Genomic DNA, 25,968 nt, shown 5'->3' with positions numbered 1-25,968 from the left:
TTCTCACGCCTGATTGGAAAATGTGAGTTGTTGCCATCTTGCTTGACACAATTTCCAAAAATATGTTAACTCAGACCCATGTAAGGAACGAAAACCATGTGTAAAATAAATAAATGACAATACCTTCCTCGCGATCTCTGATTTTTGAAGTGAAAAGCACTGGGAGCGAGCTCGCGTTCATACGCATTTAAACGTCTTCGAAAGACTTCGGACGTCTTCGGAAATCTTCGAAAATGATCGTGTCGTCTTCAAAAATCCCAGCACTCCTAGGATAACTAGACCCTCCGTGAGGGTACACTGGGTTGCCTGTGAACCCTTCCAGCTTACAGAGCAATACTAAAAAACTTCTCCCATATCACATTTCAACCGTCAGCTCGAAAATTCAATACACAACATGATATTATAATCCACAAAGGCAGAAAATACCACAGAATCCTTTTCCAGCGAAAAATTTATTGAAACAAACAAAATATTTGCTCTTAGAGGCGAAAACCTCTTCCTATTTCATTGCGTGCGTGAAGACAAGAAACTCAATCGTGTCAAATTACCATGTACTTCAGGTAAATACAGCTCACTTTGATTTCGTCTCGACGGGCGATAGGTTGTTGTCGAAGTCCAGTACTCGTCGCTTTTGAGATTCCTGCCTAGTTTATCCAACTGACTTTCCATTATTGAGTTCCATAAGGGTATATTTTGTTTAAGGACCCACTAAAACGCCATTCGCGTTACATGACTTTCGACGCCTTTGCAGGCTAAGTTAATTATTCTCCTGTGTCCACCAGAGAAATCTACGCAGTTCCACTACCCTCTCGATCCTAAGAAAATACGCGCAGAAGGCTCTATGCAAAAAGACACCACTTACCAGGGGAGTGACAGGCAAGACTTTTACCGACACGGAAAAAAAAAACTAAAAAAAGAAAAAAAAAAAAAGAAAACAAACAAACAAAATGCAGACCTCGACTGGGTTTGCCATAGGCATTCCAGTAAAAATCTCACGCCTTTCTTTTGTTCAGTAATCCAATATGGCTGCTGGTCACCTGACTGAAAACGCTCCATATAGGGGATTTACTCTCTTACCTTGGTAATCTCTTGGTTATTTGCAAAATGTAGCTGGATTATGAGGCCATAAAATTTTGGTAATAAGCCATTTCGTTAGTGAAATTTGTGTAGCTCTTTGAGAATTGTTGTGATAGTGAACCGTTGTAGTCGGTCGAGTGTACTTGAGAATGGGTATGCTCATGCAAAGAAAGGAAATAACTGGAATATTGTCAGATTAAGTTGCTCGTCAAATGCATGTTTGGACTTACGTTGTTGTTATTTTTAATGGTTTTGGTATTTTTTATTGCCATTTACAGGGCTGTGCTAAACCCAGTGATTAATATTACTGTTTTTGGAGAGATTGTAAAGTTTGGAATGCCAAATCTGTAACTTAAGGTAGATTTATTTGCGCTTAATGAGAAATGGACTGCATTGTTGATTTTCATGTTTGTCAAAGTTGAATTTGAGGTAAAATTCTTGAAGTATATTGATTTTGGTCAACATTGCTTTATAGGTTTGGAAGTACTGTATTGTCCCGGGTGCAGGGGAGAAAAGTTTGGTTTTGACGTACAAAACTGCCCCGCATAGCGGGGAATTTGCTTCATTTAGAAGGCAGGCCTGGTCTAATGCCCCGGTATTCCCCGGGTATGGGGGTGCGGGGCTTTCCACTGACTAGTGCATAAATTACTAACACTTTTCCCCAGGAATTCGAAAATAATAGCCGTTTTGTTCAGTTCCGTAAAAATGTGACAAGAGCACTTTGAATTTTCCTCTTTCGCGACTTGGAGAGCGCCATCTTGGATATGACGTAGCAATAGTCAACAAACGTGTTCGACCTTACCAAGTTCTTCGTTCCCCGATCATCTTCTCAATGTTGCGTGACCTTTCTGCTCCAAGAAATTCAAATGTAAGATGAACTATGGTAATACTTGTAGATTATCTGGTCAATCAAACTAGGCGGCAAGAATCAGCCAGAGCAAATGTAAACAAGAAAAAAACCTGAAATAATCGACAAGGGTACCTTCTTTTCTTTTTCACTTTCTTTCTTCTGCAACAGCCGTCTTTTATGCTTCAGCAAACGTATTTGTTTCGCCGACGAAACTTTCTGATGTTGCTCAATACACATAGCAAGGATTTTTCCCAGCAACAATTACCGCTGTTGATGTTTTACGCTTTCGAGGGGATGAAGCTAGACACATGTCTATTAAATAAAAAAACAGAAGATTCCACCGGAAAATGAAAATTTCAGAAAAGTTGGCCTGCGAAAATAAAACATGGATGGATTCCCCAAACCTGAAAACCTGACTGCTATATTGTATGTTCGGGTCTGTCATTTTTCTAAGGAGGACTTCAAGCGGGATGTTCAGGTATATGAATATTGGTCTTGGTAACATTTACTTCATACTGAAATCTCAGTCAACCACTCCAAAATATCATTATATTGGAGCGAGAAAACTGAATCAAGCAATATATTGACGACTTTCACTTTTATGCGCTTTTCCAGGCAGTAAAATAGACAACTTGAAATGTAATTAAATTTTGTTAGCTTTATAGGCACTACTGAAACGATTTATTCTTATATACCTGCCAACTCTCACGGCTTAGGCGTGAGTCTCACGCCTGCGGGTTGAAAACTTTGATCTCACGCCGGCTCACGCTTGCGGGCCAATTTCTCACGCCTGATTGAAAAATGTGAGTTGTTGCCGTCTTGCTTGACACAATTTCCAAAAATATGTTAACTCAGACCCATGTAAGGAACGAAAACCATGTGTAAAATGAATAATTGACAATACCGTCTTCGCGATCTCTGATTTTTGAAGTGAAAAGCACTGGGAGCGAGCTCGCGTTTACACGTCTTCAAAAGACTTTGGACGTCTTCGGAAGACTTTAGACGTCTTCAGAAATCTTCGGAAATGTTCGTGTCGTCTTCAAAAATCCCAGCACTCCCAGGATAAAAATCTCACGCCTATATCTCAGAAAAAGTTGGCAGGTATACTCTTACATTCGATGGAAATATATACATCTGTCGTTTGCTTTAAAATTGTAACAGGGATCTCGTAGAAAACCACGGTAGACAGATTAAACTTGATTCCCGGCGTTTATTTCACAGCAAGGAGCGCGGGATAGCACTGCAAGCACTCTTTCGCCTCGTAAAACCCCTGCATATAACTCACCGATAAAACCCTGTTCAACGACCACGAGGTAAATCTGTTCTGATGGTGGAGTCAATATTAATACAATTGACCCTCTGGATTAAGATTCAAGTCTACAAAGTATCGCTCTCCTTGACTGTGTTTTCCTTGTTTAAATCAAGTACATCTAGTCATCCGAAGAAATCCTTGACTATTGCTACGTCATAGCCTCGTTTGCATACACAAAAACAAAGATGGCGGAGTCAATTTAAAATAGTCCATTTTTGAAGCGTTATTGTTGGCTATTTAAACACATTAGGCCCAAATGAGTGGTCAACTATGACAATACAGGTAAAGAACTTTCGATTCAGAGAAACTCTTTCTAAGCCGTACTTTCCCTTTAATGTGGAACATGGAGACTCCGGGTAATGGGCTACTGGTATATGATAAATACTTCCTCGTGCATTTCGTGATCAATTATTTCATGGTCACTCGTGATGTTTACATCTCCCGTGCCCATGCATCACGAAATGCCTTTGCATTTGCTTTTTGTGCCTGCAACTGTAAAGCGCGTTATCATGACACTGTTATCTAATTGATTGTGCCCAACTGACCCATTGTGTTTCAGACGACCACAAAGAAATTGTCTCTTTTATCATCGTACTTGTTTTAGCGTGTTAAATTGTTTGGAAGATCACGTACCTCCACCGATATTTAAACAACAAAAGAGGCGAACGGAAACCACGTGGTAGCAACATGATGAACAAACCACGAAAGAAACAAAAACCGACGTAATTCGGGAAATGTTGGTCAACCGCGGAACTTCTAATGTCAGAACTTTTCTCAATACACGGTCACGCAACCGGAAACACAAATCATTTGAAGTGAAACGGAAAGGTATTTTATTTCATAGCCTGAACGCGGAAAAAAAAACTCGGCATCGACGCTTTTCAGAGTTTTGACGAAGAACTTTAGTCTGCACTAGGGTAAAATAGATCAGTGTTGCGTTTACAAAGACAACGTCTGGCTCAACGTCGTTGAATTTACAACAGCAAGGTAAGTCCACTTTTCAATGCGACATAACCGTGAATCCGGCGAAGGTGAACATTAATCAGCATTGCCCGGGCAGCATTGCACATTAGTAGCACCTTGGCTTCCGTGTTGCACACCACTGGACTGACCTGACCCCAGCGCTATTGCCAATTCCTTTTTATGTGTGCGCAAAGAGGCTGTGGCACGGCAGTGCAGTTAATTTTGTGATTCCCATTCGCCCCTACTCACTATATGCAACTTATCGTGAACCCAGAAATTATCTTTCAAAGCTTCAGTTCAATGAAAGCTACACGTGTGGTAACTGAAAAGATGTTTGTCGAGTATACATAATGCAAGTTACAAATAAGAGACAAACTTGAAAAAACTGCCACGGTTAGCCTGATTAGTTTAAAACACCCCCAATTTTAATCCATTATAATCGTTTTCAATTTTGCCAATCCCTACCTCCTATTATATTTACTGCTTTATTCAAACATTCCTTACAGCGGTTATCAGTCACTGAAGCCCGTAAAGGACATTTTTTCATATTTCGAAAATTAAATTTAGCCGGACGTCAATAAAATGTTTCCATGACGAATATTGACGTCCACCTAAAAGTTAAGTTTCGAAATACAGTCAACTCTCCGCTAACGGACACACTCGAAAGCGCACAGCTCTACTTACAGACACTTCCCCATTTTACCTTCCAGTCAAACTCTGTATTTACATATTCCCGAACGCGGACACTTTTGAAAATTAAAATTGGATTTTTCTTTCAGTTTGTTTACGCTCTCTCAGTCTTAAGCGGACACCCCACGTATAATATTTGTCTTTAATTTGCAATTCAAACAAAACTACTGTATCACCTTTGACAGAGCAACAGAATTATGGGGTCGGTTTTGTCAAATCTCCATTTGTCCGTCCAAGGGAAAGCAAGCTGTCCGTTTGTTTGACATGAACAAGAGTTCAACAAGTACTTGTAGTGTCACGTTATGGCACTGAATAATTCTCGTAAGCAGGCAGTTAATGATAACGGACGCTTTTTCCAATTCCCGTTGGTGTACGCTTACGAGCGAGTTGACTGTATGAAAAATGTCGTTGAGGGGAGCGTGTGACTGATAACCTTTAATAGCTATTTTTACGATTCGCTTGCCGGTTTTCCCTTCAAGTTATTCATTTTTTTTTTCACGATTAAAATCAGATTTACCAAATCTGTTCAAATGTGTCTTTGATACGTTAAGCCTCCTAAAAACTCTTTCACGAACCGTTCATGAATAAGCAAGATGTAGTGAAGCAGGGATGGCGTAGTGGATATGGCACTCGCCTCCCAGCAAAGTGGCCCGGGTTGGATTCCGGACTCGTGGGCAGATGTGAGTTAAGTTTGTTGTTGTTTTTTTTTACTCTGTTCCGAGAGGTTTTTCTCCGGTTTTCCGCTTTCCTCAAAAACCAACATCTCTAAATTCCAATTCGATCGGATGCAGGACAACCATAATCCTTTGAGTTGTTGTAAAAGGGTAGCTGACGCTTATATTGGAGAAAACACTTCTTGATGTCACGAGCCCCAGGTGATTTTTTATGAAAATCGAGTTAGGTCAGGAGTCCATGAGTAGGAGCGAGCAACTCCCATACTGAGCCTAGCCTATGTCACGGATTTTTACAGACCAGTCTATTCTTGGACTACCTTTGCCGCAAAACAACAAAGGCAGTTCCGGTTCGGTGACGCTATAACGTCAAGTAAGTTGGCAGTGATTGGTCATCGGGCTCCTGGGGGAGTCTCATTCGAGGGAAATTCAATCTAAAAATAAAATGGTCTCCTGGTTAGGTGCATTTCTGGACAGAAAGTGGTGAAGAGAAAAACTGGAGTATGAAGGGGAAAAACAAAGTACATAACCGCGTGCCCTACTTAAGTTAAAATAACCTGCTATCTTAGCATTTCTGGGCGCTTTTATGTAGAAAATAAGAAATCAAGGTTCAACCGTATTATTTACCCGTGAAGCTCCACTCACTCCAAAGTGGTTTTAGGGAGGGTTTCATAAGTGCTTATAAAGTCCAAGCATTTAACAAAACTTTCCACTATGTTCCTGTGCGTGCACAGAGCGTTTCAAAGACTGTTTTTTTCCCCAGATATGCTCAGTATTATCTATCGTTTTTTGTCATGGATAAAATAGCTTTTTATGGAGCAAAACACAAATAACTTTTACATCATTCGAGGTGGCAGGTGTAGAATCCACAACTAATCTTAGAATGTTTACACGGTACGTTAATTTACTTTGCATCAAATGGTGACATCCGGTTAGCAAACTTTTCACAAAATATATCCCTTAAGAACTAGTGATGGAAATGTCTTAAGCCTGGTTTTCACTAGACACGAAGGCACAAAAACAAGCATTAAGGCAAACACAAGAGATTCCTGTCAAGTGAACACGAACCACAACGCAAGCACAAGAACACGACGCAGAGACAAAGATTCTTTAGTTCCATGATCTCTCTTCCCACGCGGCGCTGCACACTTCCCTTTCGTAAACTGTCGTTGCCATTTCAAACGGTCGATGCCATTTATAACGGTCGACTACACACTTCACTTCAAAGAAAATTAAAAGAAACAAACTAAGAAAAAATATTGACAAAAATTAAGACAAAAAAGGAAAAAAAACATTTATAAAAGAAAAACTGGAGGAAAAAAAGAGTCCGAAAATTTCAAGACTCGAACTCGGGTTCTTAGCCATCACCCTAAACAGAACCCTAATCCGAACCCTAAATCATATGACCAGCGAGACACAACTCCCAGTAATCGCAACCTTTTGAGTTCTTAAACCTAATGAGTGTAATTCAGAGCTAAAAAATGGCATCGACCGTTTCAAATGGCAACTACCGTTCTGAGAAATGGCAACGACTGTTTCAAATGGCCACGACCGTTTACGAAAGGAAAATAAGCCGCGACGCTGCGAGTGGAATCTGGAATGGGTCTTTTTCATAGGACGAACATCAAAGCTCGCGTTGTGCTTGCGTTTCGTTCCGTTTGCACAAAACGCAAGCGAATGCAAGTATAATTGCCTCCATATGTAAAAAGAAAAGTTTTGATCCTGGCGCTTTCACGGTCTTGTACTTGCGTCGTAAGTGAAAACCGACCAGGCTTTAAACCTGTTTGAACATTGGTGATCGGTGTGGAATAGGACGTTTTCAACCAGCCTCTAGAGACACCAATAACAATAGAGAAATGTACGACTTCTGGTGGATGAACAAAAGAAGCTAATGAGAGATCTTTTGTTTTCGTCAAACCAACATGGCGGCGATGACGTCGAGGGAAACCTCCTTTAATATCAAATTGTAGACAATTTGTTATGGAAGCGCCAGCTGAACAAATTACAAGTGCCGAATCTTGGGAGCAACTAATACGTAGAATTAAGAATTAACTTTCCGTTGCGCTGTACTCTGCTGTCTACCATCAATCTAAACTTGTGCAAGACCATCAGAATTGCATAAACCGCGGTCATTAAATAGCTTTTCGCGTCTTGGTATTAAACTCTTGCCACTGCCGGTTTAAAGAATAACAAACGTACAAGCCAAATTAATTACCACTTATCTCAGAGCAATTAGTGTTTTTTTTTTGGCCTTCGTACAGCCTGATAAGGCTCTATCATAAGGATCACAATCACAGTCATCATTTGGGACTTTCTCGCGACGAGTTGAGCCAACGCTTACTTATTTAGAGCAGCGTGGTTTTTGAAAATGAGTATATTGCGTGCAAATTTCAAACCGCAAAACGGATTCGAAACAAGCCAGTCTTTTTAAACTTTTGAAAGTTTATTTAACAAGGAAAAATTTTCGAGCGGCCTGCATTGATGTGGGCCGTTCGAATATTATACGGAAGCGCTTGGGCGACAACTTTCACTTTGAAGAATTTATGCCAAAAGATAGTTAATCTCGCTTTATTACAAAAATAATTTTACCATCACGTGCTTTGCAATTCTCCTTTCGTTATCGACTCGGTGAAGTTTTCACAAACGCGGCATTCACAATTGTTTCGATTATACTTGATCAATTGAAATATAATTCATGTGGCCTTTCCTTATAATCCCTTACAGGACCAACGGCTTAATTGCCTTTTGGAAGACGGCCAAAATGAGCCAAACGTACACCGGTAACCCCTTCGTAAACCAACAATTCATTAACAGCCTCGCTTATGAAAAAATAATAAGGAGTATTTGGCACGCTAATGGAATTCTTGCTGTACGATCGCCATTCATTGCCGTCTGAACGAGTACTGTACGTGACTCGGGGAAGAAACCAAAAAACAAGGAAATATGAGTGCAGTTTGAAGTTCAATATCGATCCGACGGAAACGAAGTTTTGAATCGCACAGCTTCTAGCATAAATTAAGTGTTACAGCTATTATATTGCGAAAAAAGTAATTTTTGAGACATAAAATCAATAAGAAGTAACAAATTCAGGCGACAATTTGTTAAACAGCTTCCGCGAGAAAACAGTTTCGATTTTTTCACCTTGCCCATATTAGTTGCAGATGATTTTTGTATTGAATAGATAAAACTTCGCGCTAGCTCAAACTGTTGGAGTTTGTTGCAGGAGCCTTTCCTGGCTTACTTCCTTGACAGCTTTACTTGAGTTGAACGTTTTCAGTAGAAGATAAATGTAGACCGTGGATTAAACAACGACACAGAGCGGCACATTTCAAAATGAGAACAAACTTTTACTTTTGGTAATAAACTAACGCTGCTTAAAAGCGAAGATTTCAAATGATGTTTTTACTCTAGATAGCGCCATTTGCGAAATGTGTCGTGTTCTCAGCGTGCCATATGCTGTGAATATTAATTTTCATATAGTATACAAAACGGAAAGGTAAAAAAGGAATAATTTTAAACGTAAACTAATGTTGAAGACCATGGGGGATCAGATACTACTCATACCGGTTGAGTGCTTTCGTCTAAAAGTAGTAAATCTCCTCTAAAGATTTGACTAACATTTTCAGAAGATCAAACTAACTTTGACCATCAAAAGAAAAAACGGATAAATTACATGCGGGCCAGTGAATCCCAAGAGCCCACCATGCATTTGGCAAATTCGAAAAAGGTGAAACCATTATATCCAGTGCTATATCCATTTAGATAAAAGCACCTCTCAGCAGCGTGGAAAAAGAATATTGTTCAGTCGTTTCATACACGGGAGGAAACGCCTCGGGTCGTGTGATAAACAACTGTACTTTTTTTTTCTTAAACGGCCACACATTAATTAAGTACAAACAATGAAAACAAAATATGCAGCGTCAAAAAAAAAACAGTTGTTTGCTTTTTCTGGATCATTAATAGTGTTGAAGACCTTTTTTGGCGAGATAAACAACATCAAGAAAGAGCTATGTTTTCGAGGGAAACACATTGGACTATGGAAAAGGTGAGCCACATTTTACAAGGCAACCAAAGCTAGTAAGATTGCAACTGGACAGGGAGTATGGTAAACTTTCGTACGCCAAGGGAATTCAAAACTTCTCTGCGTTATAAACGGCATTAAAAAGGGACAGCCGAAGAGTAGTCTTGCAAAAGCCATTAGGAAACCGTGTGAGAAGGTGGGCCCATATTGTACGAAGACATCAAGAAGTTTGTCAAATTTCATCTAAATGGGAATTGGGTTACAATATTCTTTAATTCTTGGGGAAAACCCTTTTTGTTTGTTTCATAAACAGTACAAAAGAGATAGCTCCTTTTTCAGAGAAACACAAGAAAGCTACGGGTGAACTGAGACGGTACCTTATTGTTCAGAGAAAAATAAGAATAAAAAACCTCGTCATATTCTCCTTGATAACGAATACGGGTAAACTCCCATTCGCTAGGGTAAAACATTCTTGAGCAGGGTTTACAGTACTAAAAGAGAATAGTATTTTTCACTTTTAACAGCTTGCAAAATAGCCACACTTTTGACACGAATATTCGAAAACGTTTGCGGGTTTCGGAATGTTATTTGAACTGACAAATATTCCTTGAACGCTTCGAACTAAAAGCGCCGGTTTTGGCGACTTGGCTTTTTTCCGAGTATGACCGAGTGTCAGCTTTTTCCGAACATATATCCGTTGTTTCGTTCTAAAACGCTCCCCTGTGCACGACCAGAGGTACCTGTTTTTGAGCTTTCCATATTCCAAGTTTAGTAAACACTAAAAGCTATTTAAAAGGACCCCAAGAACTCCGACTCGTCCAATCAAAAACCATTAAATTTGAACATAGTTAGTAAGAGAAAGCTGGCTAAATTTGGAAAACCCTCTTTTCACATCTAAGTGGTTCAACGGTCGTTTAACTCTCTCGATGAATTATTCAGTTGTAACCAGTCAAATGAAAGCCAGCGAAGATAACTGTGTCCGAGTTTTTTTCTGTGCAAGCTCTGACGGTGAATGCATGGCCGCTACAGTGAAGTCGAACGCATTCACTGAGTCTATCTTCAGGTCTTACGAATCAAATATATGGCGAAGGCTAATAACCTTGTCTAATTTTTCTTTAGATTTTCATTTGAAGTTTTTCCAAAGCTTCCGTCGAGATGAGTTGCTTGAGTGGATAGCCGCTAATGTACCGCCTGTAGAGTAGCAAATGGGCCATTTAAAAAAATGCTGCTTAGATTCGCTTAGCGATAAATTGGCCAATGAAAATTCACAGTATAACCCATCCTGTATTATATATTCTCCATTTTTTTTTTTTTACATGAAATGGGTATTTATCCAGCAAGTAACAACGAATACCCGCGACAGGTATCTCCGCAGTTTTAAAGTCACTTTCATCAAAATATCACAAGATTTTGAAGGGCAATAATGTCGGAACGGATCGCCATTTGTACGGGGTAATTTCGTCGGCAATAACGTTATTTTGGTAGCGTTATTAGACCTATTGCGGCGAAACAAAGTTTCAATTAACGAGAGCTATTCAACAGCGTGCGGTTTGAATCGATTATATTCCGCAGAACTTTATTGGTGCGGTGAATCGCAAAGACCAACGTCTCATAAAATATTTAAATACTTCGTGTGTTTTCAAATTGTCCTGGAAGAAAAATATGTTTGAAACTCTGCTTTGATCGAAAGGAAAACGACAGCTTAAACAAAAGGTAGCGACGTTGTTAAGTTGAATAGGTTCAAAAATGTTTTGTCTTCGAGGGAAATTTATGTTGATACGAGAAATGATATACAAGAAGAGACACCGAGTTTTGGTGTTGTCTATTCGCTGTCAAAAATAATTTTTTTTTCTCTCTAAACGGGAAAAATCCGCTTTAAAGAGTACTGTTGATATTTTAATAACTTCCACAGCTTTAATAATGAACGACGCACAAAACAACCAGTAAGCGCGGAAGTTACAACGCAATTATGTGAGTGAAGACAGGAAAGTGAAAGACCGCGTTAGTTTGTCGGTTTTCAAGAAGTTCTGGAGCCGTTTTCTAGGGATTATTTAATTAGCATTGCAATAAAATTTGCACAAAGGGAGCAGATAAATGAGAGTACCAAGGCTCCGCCTTTGCACTTTTTAATATTTCGTGCTCATATTTGTTGTGGAGTGCGGCTTATCTTTCTACTAGTCGAAGCGTCTGAAGGCTGAGTGCTACATTTGTCCGGGCAACCATCGATTTAGGGGCTTCCAGGCACTTTGCTTTCGGGCCCAAGTTAGTTAATCTACCAGACCAGACCATTAATGATTTTTTAATTAATTTTTGACAGATTAAGTGATTGATGGACAGAGGCGGTCCCTGTGTCGGGTAGCGAGCTGGCAGCCGTGCGTAAAGAACAATAACAAAAGCACACGAATGGTCATCCCAGTGGAATAACTTGCTTCCTTGGCGATAGCACCACATCAACTACTGCTCTTTCCGGGCGATGCTAGACATTTGCGTTCTGATATCGCGCAAGTAACGTGTCCCTCGAGGAAGCGATCATGAAGAATTACTCAGTGCGTTCGTGGCCTTTGCAACTTCTGCTTTTTCTCGCGTGTTGGAGTGTAACCCTAGCACTTGAGAGAGCTCTTGTGGAAATTGTGATCTATGAACATTCGTCCGGCGGAGACTACACTACCTATACCTACGAGCTAGAGGGTAGCTTTTCCAACGCTGGGACAGCTACAAGCGCTGAAGGCGACGTCCTCGAGGTAAGGAAATTATAATTCTGGCGTTGTGTCTGACGAGTCTTCGATCAAGGCAGAAAAATCTCGCCCCGACTGCGGTTTGTTTATCTCGATTCACCTCACACAACCCTCGACACAGATTTGTAGATTTTTTTTTTCCGCGAATGGTAGAGTTCATGACTTCGGTAAGTATTTTCGATTTGTTTACCCAGCGCTGGTCAAATACTTCAGAGGCATGACATATTGAAGTGAGACGCTTCGCTAGTTTGTTGGCTCGATTTAATGAGTTCGCCCGATTGCTTTCATTCAAAACGTCGGCATTGGTTTCAACTTAATTACAATTACTCTCAAGTGTTGCACTTGCTGTCACGAAACGTCGCTGTTTCTTACCGTGATAGCGCATAAAAGCAAAAAAAAACACCAAAAGTGTTCATTTTACCTCGTTGTAAAGGCTAAATCATTTTTACTCACGCTGTTGTAGCGTCGCTTGGAATTTACGCCATACAATTGACCTCGCTTCCTTTCTTTGCATTTTTTAAATCGCTTTCGCTAATTCCCTACTTTCCTTTCAAGTTATTGTCTTTGTTTCACAAGGAACACTACAATATCTACCGCCTTCGATCACTTGTTCGATCGAGTGGCGGTGTGGATGTGACTGGATCGCGCTCGTGCTGTAAATGAACCTCCGTAGTTTTTAATCACAACAAACTGATTTCCGCTGCGTAGCGCTGGAATTGTGTAATTATTATCAATCATTTTTTTTGCCGATGGGTGATCCCACGACCACGTTATTTGAATAAACCTTTCCACGATCTTTTGCATCGAGGGAACATTTTAAGTACTCCTCTTCAAAACACCAGTCTTTGCAAAGATAAGGTCGATAGGTCAGCCATGTGTACTCTCCGAAAAAATTGTCAAAATCTGCGTTTATTTGCGTGCCGGAAATACGAAGGCATTTGAGTTGAAGAGTGCGCTTGGTTCACGCCATAGAGCCAAGTTTGCATAAAAGGGGTTTCCGTCTCTTGGAGAATGGAATGAATCGTCAATTTTCAATCTTTCTCCAAGCAGTGCGAATGGTTAAGATTCTAGGCCTTCACTGCGTTTCCGTTTGAATCGCAGATCGAAATTCCCTCTGGGTCTTTAATCGCGCGACCGCGATTAAAGCTTCTCGAAGCACTTGACCCACGTGGAAGTGATTGGACAAATATCTAGCTATCATCATTTCAAAAAGAGTTTATGGTCTGAGCGGGATGACAGATAGGACTTCTGATTGCTTGTACGGCTGTGTGCTTGCTTGTGATAAATCAAGGTTGCTTGCACCAGGCAGCCCACGAGAAGTTTGGGCCAATTTCCTGATTTTAAATTTTGGCGAGACCTTGGGTAACCTGCAAGTCCGTGCTCGTTCCTCGGCTGTAAATCGCTTTCCACTTGCAATATCCAAGCGCGTTACGAGGTGTCGATTGGATTTCGTTCTCCCAAAAGAAGGACTTATACACTTGAACTGCGCAAGGCAGAGACGTGACACGAAACACCCTTTTAACGTCAGCAAACTTGTTTGGCACAAGAAATGAATAGCTGTTATTCGCATTAGCTCAGGGAGTAAGCGTTAAAACGTCTGATAAATGTGGACTGCCGAACGCTGCCGCCCCAAACAGGGTGTTTCTTTCCCGAAGGATTTCTATAACAATACCTACAATAAAAGAAAAAGGCTCTTCACAAAGGTAACGTCACCGCTAGCTCGAGATAATAGAGGAACGAATGAGTTTTGAATTAAAACATGGACAATACAATCACTCAGAATTTAGTTCTCCTTTGCTAAAACAATGTACTCAAAAGGAATTTTCCAAAAGCTGATAACCTTTTTCTTTCTACTTGAATCGTGCTAAGAGAAACAACCCGATAAGTTGCGAATTGAAAATCGAACGATGGAAGTCAAATGAAGTTTTTGTCGCTTGCGGCGTATCTTTTCATAACAGTGATTACTTTTAAACGTGAAAACTATGTCAGTTTGTCCTGTGTTTCCGCCAAGGGTGCGAAGAAATTTACTTGCCGAGGAAATGATCAAAACATTGCGGCGATAATCTTCGCTCCGTTGTTGAGGGCGCAAATCAAAAGTCTTCGCCCCTTCCGACTGCGTAATCTAGCCGTGAAACTTGGTAAAACGTCCGTTACTACAGTGTTGTGAAATGAAGGCGTTCTATATAAGTTTCCTTCGTCTTGTTTGTGCAAGTAGACGAAATCGAAATAACACGTGGCCATAAGCTTGTTAAAAATGTCTGTCATCGCTTTCGCCGTGTTGCGCGCGCTGGCGCCAAATATTTCAAAATTCCATTTCCAAACAACCCTGTGTTTCCCAAAGTCGGAAAGAGTTGAGCCCTTTTCTGCCGCATCGGCGGCCAAATACGGTCTTAACCTTGCGCGTTTCCGCGAAGAAAGTTATATGCAACATGAGACGAGAAACAGCTTGTTCCCTTAGCGCTTTATCGGCAGACAATACTTAGTGGGGGAAACCATCTCCGATTTCCCAGGCTAATTACACTAATGGCTTTTCCAGAACTCTTGAAAAAAGGGGCAAACTCACTTTCCGACGTCTCTGAGTAAAAGAGATTAAAATTCGAGTACATTGATTGCTTTATTGATAAAGGGCAAAACAATGCATCGTTTTGTGGACTTTTTTCCCATAGTGTAGTTTAAAAAAGTGGTGTCTTTTCCCCCGTATTCACTCCAATACAAGCGAGTTTGGAGTTGAAGATCGCAGCGGATTGATGGCTATTCTGGAATTCTAAGGGAGAAAAAAATAACAGATTTGCTACCTGATTTAATATTTTAGCAAAGCCTCTTCAAATAATTACATTTTTATTGCAGCAAGGTCCTTCAGGGGCTTAAGAAAGCAATGAGATTTTGTTTAAGTTTGAACGTAATAACCACTCACTTTTTTTTTTACTACAATAACAAAAAAGAAAGAAAAACAATTCCTCGCAAGTTCGTTATGCGCTGTTTTTACTTTCCCAGCGGCCGCGTTAGGTGAATCGATTAAACGTGTAATTTGTCTGTTTTTAACACCGGAATATTCGTAGCCCCTCCCGGCCAAATTAGATGTGACCTTCGAATTCAAATGAGGTGTGAAATTCAACGATTCGCTCGGATGATTTTATAATTAAAACCTTCAATGTGAACGCCGAGAAAATTCCGACGCAACTTTTGGCCCGAGAAAAAACATGCTTTCCGTTTAGCACAAGTGTTTAACAATTCGAATTTTTGAGAGAGGCAAGCCCTCTGTTATGTTCTCTCCATTGAGATAGTTATTGAGTCCTCACTGACATCCGTGTTTTCTAAACATTGTCAAAAACATGTTATTAAGAAGGTCATTAAATTCACTCCTTTTCTTATCGCAATAATTCGCTTTGATGCGCATTGTTTGGCCCTCGGCTTCGTTTGATCGGCCATCTTAGCATCTCTTATTCAAGGCAAGCCATTGCCTGACAACGCCGCAAGTTGATCTTTTGACGCGCTCCAAAACAATGGTTGATGTCGCCGAAACAAAATTAAAACTGACCTGTCGATTACTCATTATTGCCTTTGTAAATTTAAGCCGCCCTGTGGGATCTTGCAGCGATGCTTTCTATGGAAATGGAAACGAATCTACAAGCAGTGTGCTTCGTTGAACTCTGACTGTTTCGCGAAGGTAGTACAGACGATTTTTACGACGGCAAAAAGAAAATACAGACCCCTTTTTCTAAAACGAGCTTTGTGTCGTTTCGGTAGCACGGCAAAAAATCTCATCAAGTAATACTTAAATATTTGATTAAAAGTTTATAACTGTTTTTCCACAATATCCACAATTTTTAATTAATTTTTCGAATGAAAAAGGGATTTTTTATTGGATATTAAAATAATTAGAAATATGCCGTTTCCCGGGGTGAATTCTATTTGACTGTTTTTCGTTTGTTTTCAATTTTTTTACCAATAGAATAGAAACAAAACCAAAAGTTTTCCCGTAAAAGCGACTATTTTAGAAATGTTGGGATGATGGAACAGTTTTGCTTCAATGTAAATGTAATACTTGTGCAAAAAAAAAGGAATACATTTTAATGCATGTCCACCACTAGATTTAATATTCATAATGCCTAACCCCACAACTTCAATAATGTTTTATACTTATGACTCATTGGTTTTTTGTTGAAGTCGAGAGGGAAAAACTGAATCAGTCGCTTGTTTCCCAATGATATTAACGTGTATATGATAATAAAGCTAAGAGCTTCCAGGGTTCTGTGTACAACAAAACAATCTGAGCAAGGATGGTACAGTCAGTTAGTGTGCGGCCTTGGTCGTTGGAGATCCTGAGTTTGATCCCTTGATCTCACACCCTTGTCTCGACTGTCCTTTCTGTGTGGCTTACGTAGCTTTAAATATGCTTAAAACTGAGCACTGCACCGTCGACCTCAGGTTTGTCAGTTGAATTAAACTTATCGGCGTTAAATATGGTTGCTTTACTATGCTTAACTTCACCTTCATAAACATGACATGAGGATACCCAACTGTGTAAAGAGGAAATGAATGTTTATATTCTCCATGCAATACATCCAAAAAAAGCCACTCAGGAGTAGAATGTGCAGAATCCACGGGCACCCTAACCACAAGGCCACACCATTTTAGAAATTAATGGCTATACGTAATGTTTCTTTTTCAGGTTCATCCTCTGGGTTTGTGTAATACCTCAGATGATGGTGATCTGTTTGAATATGGTTGGGTGGGAGTGGTCAAGCTTACACCACCAGACGGATTAAACGAGCCCTGCTTTACACTCCTAGAGAAGGTATGGCAGCCTTGGAATTTTATCAGTCACATTGCTATAATGGTCTTAGGACTAGGAATAAGGCCAGCTCAGTGGTTCGTTCTGGCAATGCAAGCATATAAGCGTGAGCAGCATATGAAAACTCAGTACATAAATGCAGACATTCCAACCCCTTTTGAAGGAAAATAGGGAGTATTTTTTAGCGCTGAATTAGGCGGTCACACAAGTGCTTAAGGCTCTTGGTTGTAGGGGGAGTCTGAGGGTATCCTCCCAGGAAATTTTGCAAATGTAGTTTCTCTCAAGTGACATTTCCTACATTTTGACATCATTTTCACAGTGATATTCTATAAGGTCTTAGTTATTGTTACCACTGGAGTCTTGGTCAGGGTTGTCTGCCAAAATGGTATAAGACTGCAATTTAAGGAACTTTTTAACAAAGGATTGGATGGGAGTGTAGGAGAATCAATATGATGATGATGATGATAATAATAATAATAATTTATTATTAACTTAAGGCACTGATAGAATTTCTAAAAATAGATAACATTAGACTTAATTTACAATGTAACTCTTATTGCACATTATTAATCAAAGAGTTTTACCTTTACTGATATGGAACTTTTGATAAATAGCCTTGTTTTTCCAACCTGAGCAAACAGCCCAATCAATTCCAAATTACCCATCACACCTGGAAGATAAGAAAGTCATTAAAGGTTGTGATCACTTCCAAATCCAAGTTAATGTTTACCTTACTCTGGGATATGCCCATATATCTATTTGCATTTGAAAGAAAAAGCATTTCCTGTAATGAGAAAACATCATAAATTGCATAAGCGGGTGTTCTTTGTATGAAAAACATAATATTAAACTGACTGTTTCTTTTGTTTTCTTTTTTTTTTTTGGGGGGGGGGGGGGGGAGTGCGTTGTTAATATAAATCCCACGTTTGTACAATATATCTATGAGTTACAAAAATTATGATGATAGTGACTTCACGTTTGATGTTGTGAAGGACTGCAAGCAAAACTTTTCTCTTGTGACAACGTGCATTGCATTTAAAGTGGAGATTTTTTGTAGCACACATGCTTAGAACCGAAAACTGGTCCTCATGATTGCATGAACCTCATCAAACAATGCAGGGTTGTGGAGGAGTACAGCTGGTGCAGTGGTCAATAAGCTGGTGCCCTGACAAGTAATAATATTGTCTTTCATTAGACAGAGCAAAATCTGTAAATGGCCCTCTTAGAAGGCTAAGGGTTTTCAGAGCCACACTTTCTCATAATTTTACTAGAAATAGTGGTGTGATTAGGAATGTAACCTATGAAGACTGCCAGCTCTTTAATAGCCTGTGAGCTGCTGGCAGGCTTCGTTTCGTATGGGTAGCTCTTAAACCAAGCAACCTTCCTGCACACAGAAAAAAATATTGTCTCTTGCCCTAACTTGTGCTTATCATGATTGCACTCATTGGATGATGAGATAAAGGATGCCAAAGGGAGTCTACAGTCAAGTGGGCAGTCAGGATGGCTTAGTGGTTATCAACCGTGTCTTCCACCTCTGCGACCCGGGTTCAACTCTTGGCCCCGACATCGTATGTGGGCTGAGTTTAAGTCAATCTCAACCTGACTCTTAAGGGTTTTTCTCCAGGTACTCCGGTTTTCCTCCCTCAGCAAAATCGACTCCCAGCCTATTCCATCTGGCTGTGGTGCTATGCTCCGAGGTCATACATGGCTCGTGTTCAGGGGCTGAGCGCCTGTACACCATTATTCTTGCTGCTCTAAAAGAAGTCCCATTTTAATAACTATATAATTATGTAAAAATAGAATTGTTTTAACTCCTTGTGGAAATGCTCTTCAAAGTTGGGGTTGAATTTTATCTTTCAGGTCCAAAGAGCAATTCTAAGGGGAGCAACAGCAATTATATTTGACATCAGTGAATATCCTGCAGCAGCAACAGAGGTAATAAAAATGGTCTGTCTAAATAAAATCATTGTTTTACAGAAGCAAGTTTTTTTTAATGCAACTACTTATTATGAGGATTTCAAATTGAAAGCAAATAACTTAAGATGCAAACAACAAACACCTGTTTATGTTGTTATCCTTTTAAGGGGCACTCCTAATATCCAATACGTTTGAAGTGGTTTTCAGTTTCAAGGTATATCAGTTTCCTTAAAAGTTCCTGCTAACAAAATAATTAATTAACCCTGGTTATTGAATATTTGTAGGAACTAGAAACATGCACAGCTTTTTACCTGCCTAACATGGTCAGTTAATACAAGCAAGGACCCAGTTTTTTTTAAGAATGACTTTAAAGTACCTTTGATAAGGATCAGAAACAACCGCATAAATATTAATTACTCCCTGCAGCCAAAACAAGTCTGTGACATTATTACTGAGTCGTTATTAGTTGACATATGAGGGTACTGGTTTTGAGATAAAAATAGCGTACAGGAAAAATGGTTAGTTCGTTCCAACTAAATGAATTTGAAGATAATAATAATGATAGTAATAATAGTATTATTATTAAACAGATGTTGTTTGTATCTCAGTTGTTTGTTTTCATGTTTTGGGTATCTTGCCAATGCCTCTTTTCTTGCTCTTTTGAAGTCTTGTGATTGGTAATTCACATTTTCCTTTAAAGCTGAATGCTGCAACTACAAAGATTGCTAGACCTGTGGTGTTGATAAATGGAAAGGATGCTAAGAAATTGATGAACATTATAAAGAAGTAAGCCTTCTTTTCTCATGTTGTACATAAGTCTAGTAATAGCATAAGGTTATTTAATCTATAAAAGACAAGTTCAACAATTTTGCCCTCTATGTTGCGGGTATAAAGAATTTATCATTGCGTACACGTTAACTTTCTAATGTATTTTTTGTATAGTTTTCTCTTTGTATACTTTGTTGAAGTTTAATAGATCATATTGCAATCAATTTTGGACCATATATGCATGAATTAATAGAGTTGTGATTTTATTATCAGTTTACTCTTTTGTTTTCAGAACATTAGTGTAGCAAGCCAATCACATTGCACCTTACAACTAACTACAGTTGCTAAATGGCCCAAAATATGTGCCACAACCCAAAGCAATTTCAGCAATTAACCATCAAAATATTATTGGAATCACTGATCTGTATACTTTTAGGAAATTTATTATTGTGCATACCGATGCAACTGCAAAGTCAGATCAAAATTTTGTAAAAGTTTTTGTAATAATTTATTAACAAACAAAAGATAGTCGAAACACAAGCAGTACTAATTCTGCTCACAATTTGTGTTAATAGTACATGTATGTTCGCACGTTCTGTAAACTCATTAATGCTTCATTCTTGAAACTACTGTGACTTCATAGGGATATGGACATTGGACATTTTTCCTAGTCATGAGATGTGTTAAAGTGGCTGCTAAATTATTGATCTTTTCGTTCCTCAACAGCCAAAAAGTTTCCAGAGCAAGAATTCAATACAGTGTCGCCGGTTACACTCCTCAGGTAAAGGCTTTTTAACATTTCAAAAATACTTGCTCTGGAGTGCCTTATTTGTTGATCATCACCCTGACAACTAGATGGACGAAATAGGAAAAATGTGTCAAATTTTTTTTGTAAGGTCATTCCATTGCAAGTAAAAAGGCATTGATTCCTTCACAGGTCATTGTTCAAACATCCGGATCTACTTCAGAAGAATTAATTCCCAACTCTTGTCTAAATCTTGTTTGTTTTCGCATTTTCAGCGAGCATCCAATGAATATTTTGACATGGTCATTTTCATGACATTCTTTATTCTGGTGTCCATTGTGTGCTTCATCTTATTATTGAAGGTACGTTTCATTCCTTAGATTCATACTTTTAAATCCTGTGCTTTAAATATGTCATGGTAATTTAAAAGTTGATGGAAGAGCAAATTCTACCTGTCCAGTGGTGTACAGGGCTAACTAAAATATATGGGAGGTTAGATGTTAAATATATAAAAAAAAATTAACATCAATTTACTGCACTTCTCGTAATTTGGTGGACTATGATGCTCAATGGACAGGTAGTAGAAAGTTAAAAGCCAACACTGAAACAAACAAAGTGGATCAGTCAATCATGACGCTGACCTTGGATGTGAATTTCGTTTCCTCTTCAGTGAATGGCGGCAGAAACCTAAACAATCATTAGAATTAAAATTTTAGGGTCTGCAAGTCAATGACAGGCACTATACTGATGCAAGCCATCTCTTTTCACAGATTAAATGGAGGCAAAAGCGGAAGGAGGTAAGTTTTTGTAATCATGCTGAAGAAGACAGTGTTGTTATTGAAGAAGAAATTTTCAAGAAGGTGGATAATAGACAAGCTTTAGTTCACAGCACAGAGAGTACATGTATCAACGAAATGCACTTTCTATTTAACTTTCAAGTTAATTGAATCAAGTAAACAAGTTAAATTAAATCAGGATGATTATTTATATTTGACAAACAATGGTAACAGGTTAGGTAGTGGAAGCCACTTGACTCTGAGGATGACTTCCATTCACACTGTTGAAGCGTCATTCGATGTCACCAACAAAAGTGCTTATTTAGGACTACTTTCACTCAGACGATCCTACTTTATCATGATTAGGGGAAGCAGTTTTTTTCTTCTCCATTAAGATTAGTTCTTCTTAACAGTGCAAAGGTATGCTGAATGTTACTTTTCTATCTATCTAGTCATCTCTTACAAGGATGGCTTTACATGCGTTATCAAGAATGGAGACAAGGAAATATCACAGTCAAACAGCTGACACATCAAGTTCAAAAGAAGAAAATGTCGACCTTAGTGATGCAGAAAGCACTCTGTCCACTCAATCTGAGTCCACCAATTCCAAATGTGTAATATGCTTAGAAAAATTTAAAGATGGTCAGGTAAGTCGACTGTCTTTTTGTCATGTCCCTATAATAGTACTTTGCATACAGTTTTGCTCAGAAAATGAACTAGTCAGAAAAATGGGAAGGACATGGCTTTTAGACTCATTTATGTGGCAGGCGAAGGTACTGTGAATTGGTATCCGTATTGAAGTACTAAATAATAAGATTAATAATATTTATAATCTGTGATCACATTAAAATTGGGAAGGTGTTTACAACACATAATAGGAGCAATTTTCTGTACCATTGATTTTAGGGTCATAATGCAAAGTTTTCTTTATAATGCCGTCAGAAAATTTATAGTACTATAAACCTAGTACAAGTAGAAAAACAATGATGTAGTAAGCCTTGAAAGTTACAGGTGTCGTCTCAAGAGAAATGAGACACCTGTGCTCCCTAGGTCTGAAGATTTGACACCAAAACATAAATAAGGCCCAAATGATTAAGACTTCAAACTAAAAAAAAACAACATTTGACTTGATTTGCTTTCATTGCTAATTTCAGTTTACAGTGTCCCCAATTACTGTAGATCTCCAGCGCTAGAACGACTAGACACTTAAATAAAGTTCCTTTCCTTTTTTTTATCATTGATCGCCAACTTCGACCAATGAAAGCCTCCACCTGCCTGTTGCTTTGTTGTGGTTTGTAATGTAAATGTTAGCTCTTTGATTGCTTGTTTTCCTAGTTCAAAGCGTCAACTCTCTCTTTCTTTTTCCAGGACGTCAGAATTGTCCCATGCCGACATGAGTTCCACAAAGAATGCGTAGACCCATGGCTGTTATCAAATTACACATGCCCTTTGTGCATGCTCAATATAGTAGGTAAGACAAAACCAGCTTTGCTTACGTTACTAATACACCAATTTGCTGGTAAACATGCTTTTTGAAGTTGTTTTAATACTTACTTTCATCGGAGCGACGGCCGACGACGAAGGCAAAACACCCACATGTGGTTCTCCATCTTTAAATTTTAGCACAAACTCTCAAGGATTCCTATTGGTTGAACATCCTCCAATACGCATCAAGCTCTTTTGCCCGCGCCAAATGCTGTTTTCTCGACACCTCGCGCCTTTCGAGATACTCGGATTTCCTATCGGTGATGCTTACTCATATAATACAGAGATATTTTTGCGCGGTTTAAAACTATCCGGAAAAAGTAGATCTTAGTAAGTGTCCTTGGCATCCAAAAGAAAATCGGGGGTAATCATGCATTTTTGTGAGATAATTAAGCTTCAATTTGAGAAAGAACGCCATACATTGTTTTGTAATTTAAAGCTTTTTACAAATATTTTTCTTGAATTATCTTTGAAAAATGCGTGGTTACCCCCAATTGTCTTTTTGGATTTCAATAACACTTGTTAAGATCTACATTTCCTGCATAATCACACACCGGGGAAAAAATATCTTGAATTAGTAGGCACCGTCCTTAATAATGATCTTTTACCCTTTCAACACAGAAACAAATTTTTCTCACAGTGATCGTGAACAGATACTGAAAAATGTGGTCCCATTCTCAATGATGGAAAATTGTCCTTCGCCAGAAGACTGGGTAATGTCCTGGTATAACTGAAATATATTTAAGATAACAAAAAAGGAAAAGTTTGGTGGAAAACTTGTCGAATACTGATGGAATTTATAAAAACCACCTCGTAATCAGCAGACGAGGTATATTCCGATAGGCTTAATGTTAAAATCCCTTCGGTAACTTAACGTATTTCATCTAAAAATGAAAGCTGTTGTGTTCATTTCTTCCTATTTAGAGAAGGAAGGGACAACCAATAAACCAAGAAGAGCTCGTCATTGGTTCTCTAGACGTTGCGGCAGATGCTTATCTAACACGGACAGTTTTCGTTCTTCTATGAGTAGTATAGAGCAATACGCACCTGAAATACCGTCACAGACGTACAGTTCAACACAAGATGTTTCTGCCGACACGGATGGCAATGAAAACAATACTCGTTCGTCTATTGTGAACATATCATCATCTTCGCAAGGATGCGTAGACAACGAATGTACAAATTTACAAGAGCAAACAACGAACTGTGAAAATGACCATGCTTCGTCAAGCTCTATTAGAAGTTTAAGTGTTCAAGGATTTGTGTCGCCATACGAGGAGAGAAAGTGTTACACTCATCAACTTGTTGTGGTGGCTCCAATCACAAGTAAGTCAAAAGCTTAAAGATGGTGCTCAGCGTGCAATTTGAGTATTTAGGCCGCGCAAGGTATTTGTCTCACTCCAAGCGTTTTGCCTGTAGCCCAACTGGTTTTTGGCTGCGAAAATCCCCCAAGATTTCAGTTTGATGACTTTTTGTGCAAAAAATTCAGTGATCGCTACTCCTTCGGTTTAATCTCAGTGTAATATGCAATTTAGGGTGAGGGGAGGGGCGCGAATTGGTGTTGACCAGCTGGTATCAAGGCGGTCATGTGATTGGCTGAATCTCGAAGATAGGGCAGAAGGAGAGGGGACCTCGGTTCGAGGTCGGTATCTATTAGAGTTAAGGACGGTGCCCACTAATTCAATGGTATTTTTGCGCGGTTTACTGACTATGCGGGAAATGCAGATCTTAACAAGTGTAATTGAAATCCAAAAAGAAAACTGGGGGTAACCACGCATTTTTCGAAGATAACTAATCAACAATATTTGTAAAAAGCTTTAAAATACAACGCAATGTATGGCGTTCTTTTCCAAATTCAACCTTCATTCTCTCTGAAAAATGCGTGGTTACCCCTAATTTTCTTTTTGGATACCCAGAGCACTTGCTAAGTTCTGCTTTCTCCGCATAGTTTTGAACTGCGCAAAAATTTTCCCTGTATTAGTAAGCATCACCGATGGGAAACCCGAGTATCTCGAGATGCGCAGAACGTATGCGCAATAACCATAGTAGGCACCTTCCTTAAAACAATATATAGTTAACAACTATTCACCGAAGTGGAGGTGGCTAGTGGTGGAATACCTACCACTAGCTAGATAGATTTTTTAAACTGATTTACTCCTGCAACGATTACAATAAATTTGGCCGCAAATACCGCGCGAGTTTTTCGGGGGTGAATAGCAAAGTTTATTCGGAATTTGAGTAGCCAATCAGAACGCTATCCACTGTTTAAGTCTATACAAGAGAAAATGAGGGGACAGAGAAGGAGGCTCCCGGTCCAGCCCTTGGGATATGTCATGTCCACGAAAATTATTTTTAGACGAGCGGAAGTCTTCCGAGACGTCCGCATGCAGGCCAACCTCGGTTCGATGTTTGAAAGAAAATACATATTCATCAGCCTTCCACGTGCGCCATCATTTTCTCTTTTCACTAAGAACCTGAGGGCGAAGCAAGACTGCATGCTGACGTCTCGGAAGACAGACTTCCCCTAGAACAAAAATAACTTTCGTGGACATAACATATCCCGGCCAACGCCTTGAGCCTCCCTCTCTGTCCCCTCATTTTCTCTTGGTGTATACTAACAATAGTTATGAGGCAATATCTGAAATGATCATGAGTAACTTTTTTTTTTTTTTTTTTACAGAGGACATGCTGGATGTGTCGCAAGAAGACATCGTTTGACCAACAATAAAATGCTCGAAAAAAAAGCTTAGATTCTATTTGTTGTTCATGTTATTAAAAGACGAAAGAATTTATTAACCTTAATATTTGTAAATAAAGCGGAGAATACTCGCGGACGATAAATCTATTTTCGGAGTTCTTTTTATTCTGATCAAGGCTTATTTAATAGAATGACCACCGACTGATGCTTAATGTCTGTATGGAAAGAAATAAACTATCTTTTGCTGAAACATGTTTCAATTTTTTCTACTTAGATGGTCTTACCATCCTACAAGAGTAAGAAGAGCAAGTTGGAGGAAAAAAAAACGCTTATACCGGCCTGTCAAAATATAGTTAACTGACTCGTAGAAATAATCCCCGATACCACACGCCAAAATATCTGAAATATTCAATCTATGCGGGAATCAAACTCTGTTGTGTAGACGGTTTCAGTTACGAGTTCCTG

At 39.2% G+C, this 25,968-nt stretch overlaps 1 protein-coding gene and 2 long non-coding RNA genes across 5 annotated transcripts in view; 1 reads left to right on the top strand and 2 right to left on the bottom strand.

The window, feature by feature from the left end:
* LOC138045359 (uncharacterized) overlaps positions 1-3,323 on the bottom strand; it is an 8,161-nt gene extending 4,838 nt beyond the window's left edge. Inside the window, exons 1-2 of the long non-coding RNA XR_011131576.1 lie at positions 3,213-3,323; positions 2,060-2,239 (exon numbers count right to left, since the gene is read on the bottom strand). This is a non-coding gene — a long non-coding RNA (uncharacterized lncRNA). The remainder of the gene's footprint in view (positions 1-2,059; positions 2,240-3,212) is intronic.
* A 713-nt stretch (positions 3,324-4,036) lies between these two features.
* LOC138045357 (E3 ubiquitin-protein ligase ZNRF3-like) lies at positions 4,037-25,748 on the top strand. 3 transcript variants are annotated; one of them, XM_068891819.1, is made up of 13 exons: positions 4,037-4,226; positions 9,527-9,608; positions 11,902-12,325; positions 16,992-17,117; positions 18,975-19,049; positions 19,732-19,817; positions 20,526-20,580; positions 20,820-20,906; positions 21,315-21,341; positions 21,773-21,967; positions 22,689-22,791; positions 23,730-24,131; positions 25,486-25,748. In XM_068891819.1, the coding sequence occupies exons 3-13, from the start codon at positions 12,116-12,118 to the stop codon at positions 25,521-25,523; spliced, it is 1,404 nt and encodes a 467-aa protein (XP_068747920.1). In that variant the 5' UTR covers positions 4,037-4,226; positions 9,527-9,608; positions 11,902-12,115; the 3' UTR covers positions 25,524-25,748. The 3 variants fall into 3 exon arrangements, with proteins under 3 accessions (XP_068747920.1, XP_068747921.1, XP_068747919.1); XM_068891820.1 differs by having other exon boundaries at positions 9,527-9,780; XM_068891818.1 differs by lacking the exon at positions 9,527-9,608.
* On the bottom strand, positions 12,564-23,700 carry LOC138045358 (uncharacterized). The gene is made up of 3 exons (XR_011131575.1): positions 22,875-23,700; positions 17,699-17,784; positions 12,564-13,991 (listed from the first exon to the last, which is right to left on the bottom strand). It is a non-coding gene; the product is annotated as an uncharacterized lncRNA (long non-coding RNA).
* Positions 25,749-25,968: the final 220 nt, after the last annotated feature.

Source organism: Montipora capricornis, chromosome 4 (genome assembly GCF_036669925.1).
Source record: "Montipora capricornis isolate CH-2021 chromosome 4, ASM3666992v2, whole genome shotgun sequence".
NCBI classification, from domain to species: domain Eukaryota; kingdom Metazoa; phylum Cnidaria; class Anthozoa; order Scleractinia; family Acroporidae; genus Montipora; species Montipora capricornis.
This window is presented reverse-complemented; position numbering and strand designations above follow the sequence as displayed.